The sequence below is a fragment of the Verticillium alfalfae genome, genomic scaffold (genome assembly GCF_000150825.1).
Source record: "Verticillium alfalfae VaMs.102 supercont1.2 genomic scaffold, whole genome shotgun sequence".
NCBI lineage: Eukaryota > Fungi > Ascomycota > Sordariomycetes > Glomerellales > Plectosphaerellaceae > Verticillium > Verticillium alfalfae.
In genome coordinates this window covers 2,397,519-2,399,328 of record NW_003315037.1, presented here as the reverse complement: position 1 = coordinate 2,399,328, position 1,810 = coordinate 2,397,519, and the positions used below count along the sequence as shown (strand labels likewise).

At 63.0% G+C, this 1,810-nt stretch overlaps 1 protein-coding gene across 1 annotated transcript; it reads left to right on the top strand.

Moving 5' to 3' along the window:
- Positions 1-729: 729 nt before the first annotated feature.
- On the top strand, positions 730-1,574 carry VDBG_02203 (NAD-dependent deacetylase sirtuin-2; the record flags this gene model as incomplete). The annotated part of the gene is made up of 2 exons (XM_003007969.1): positions 730-862; positions 895-1,574. 2 exons carry the CDS (start codon positions 730-732, stop codon positions 1,572-1,574), a joined length of 813 nt encoding a protein of 270 aa, XP_003008015.1.
- Between the last annotated feature and the right edge of the window lie 236 nt (positions 1,575-1,810).

Genomic DNA, 1,810 nt, shown 5'->3' with positions numbered 1-1,810 from the left:
CAGGCTGTAGCCACCGCTTTTACAGGGGCTTCAGGGGGCCACAGCGCCCAACGGGGGCCTGGGCCACCTCGTCTCGTGATTCTCGTGGCCGAGGAAAAGCAAGTTTGGACGGATTGACGGCAAGTGAATGTCCCGTTGCCTTGGACTATGGTGGAAAAGGGTGGAACGATGCTTCTGTTCAGTGTTTCTGTTCAGTGTTTCTGTTCAGAGTGTCCGTTCAGAGTTTCTGTCCCAGGGTTTCTATCCAGAATGAAGCACTACTTGAGTGCCATGCCATCTCGCCTCCCTCCGCCATGCACAAGCTCATGTTCACCTCCGTTCACATGCAATGTACACATTCAAGTGCGATACGCCGTGAGTGCGTTTGGCAGGATATCGGAGAAATACGGTTGAGACCTAGAGATTCAAGAACCACCAAATACGCCTCCTTCACCCCCTACCTCTGCTCATGTCTCCATCTTACCGAGCACACCGAATGTGGGTCATGATGTAACAACTGCCCGCCGCCGGCCGGTTGCTCACCTCCACATCATTCTCATACGGCTGGCCACCTGAAAAGCTCCTTCATCCACCTTCACACGGCGCCGCTGTGATTCAATCGAATGACCCTTCATCAACGTACACAACTACTGTCACGTCGCCAAAATAGGTCGCCGACGCCGTGACCGCCACCCCAAGGCGTCCCGTGCCCCCAAGCGCAACCACAAGATGGGAAACGAGGAATCCACCATGGCGGACGAGAGTCTCACGCCTGAGACCCTGTCCGGCCGCAACCTCAAGGCCGTCGCCGACTACATCAAGGAAGGCAAAGCCGAACGCATCGTCGTCATGACCGGTGCCGGCATTTCCACCGCCGCTGGAAGTACGTGCTGGGTATTTTTGTCTTTGTCCTAGATCGGAATCCAGCCTCCGATCGCACCACCTTCTCGAACGTTGAAAACACACATCTGCTTCTTTGCCGAGCCGCTGACTCGCTGACCCCGCCCGTAGTACCCGACTTTCGCTCCCCCGGCACAGGCCTCTACGCCAACCTGGCCCGGCTCAAGCTCCCCTACGCCGAGGCCGTCTTCGACATTGACTACTTCCAGAAACACCCGGAACCCTTCTACTGCCTCGCCAAGGAGCTCTACCCGGGCCGCTTCCACCCGACCGTGTCGCACGCCTTCATCGCGCTCCTCGCGCAAAAGGGCCTGCTGCTCATGAACTTTACCCAAAACATCGACTGCCTCGAGCGCAGCGCCGGCGTGCCGAGCGACCTCATCATCGAGGCCCACGGCAGCTTCGCCACCCAGCGCTGCATCGCCTGCCAGGCGCCCTTCCCCGACGACGCCATGCGCCGCCACGTGCTGGATGAGGTGGTGCCGCGCTGCGCGGACGAGGCGTGCAGCGGCGGGCCTCGTGAAGCCCGACATCGTCTTTCTTCGGCGAGGCCCTGCCGGCGCGCTTCCGCGAACAACACGCCACCCTCGCCGCGCGCGCCGACCTCGTCGTCGTCCTCGGCACGAGCCTCAGCGTCTACCCCTTTGCCGGCCTGCCCGAGCACGCGCGCCCCGGCGTGCCGCGCCTGCTGCTGAACCGGGAGCGCGTCGGCCGCGTCGGCCAGCGCGCCGACGACGTCGTCGAGCTCGGCGCCTGCGATGACGGCGTGCGCAAGCTCGCGGCGCTGCTGGGGTGGGGCGATGAGCTCGAGGCGCTGTGGCGCCGCGTCGTCGGCGACAAGGAGGCCGCGAGGCAGCGGGCCGCGGCGGAGAAGGGCGAGGAGGCGATGCGGGACGAGGTCGACAAGCTGACGCGCGAGGTCGAGAGCGCG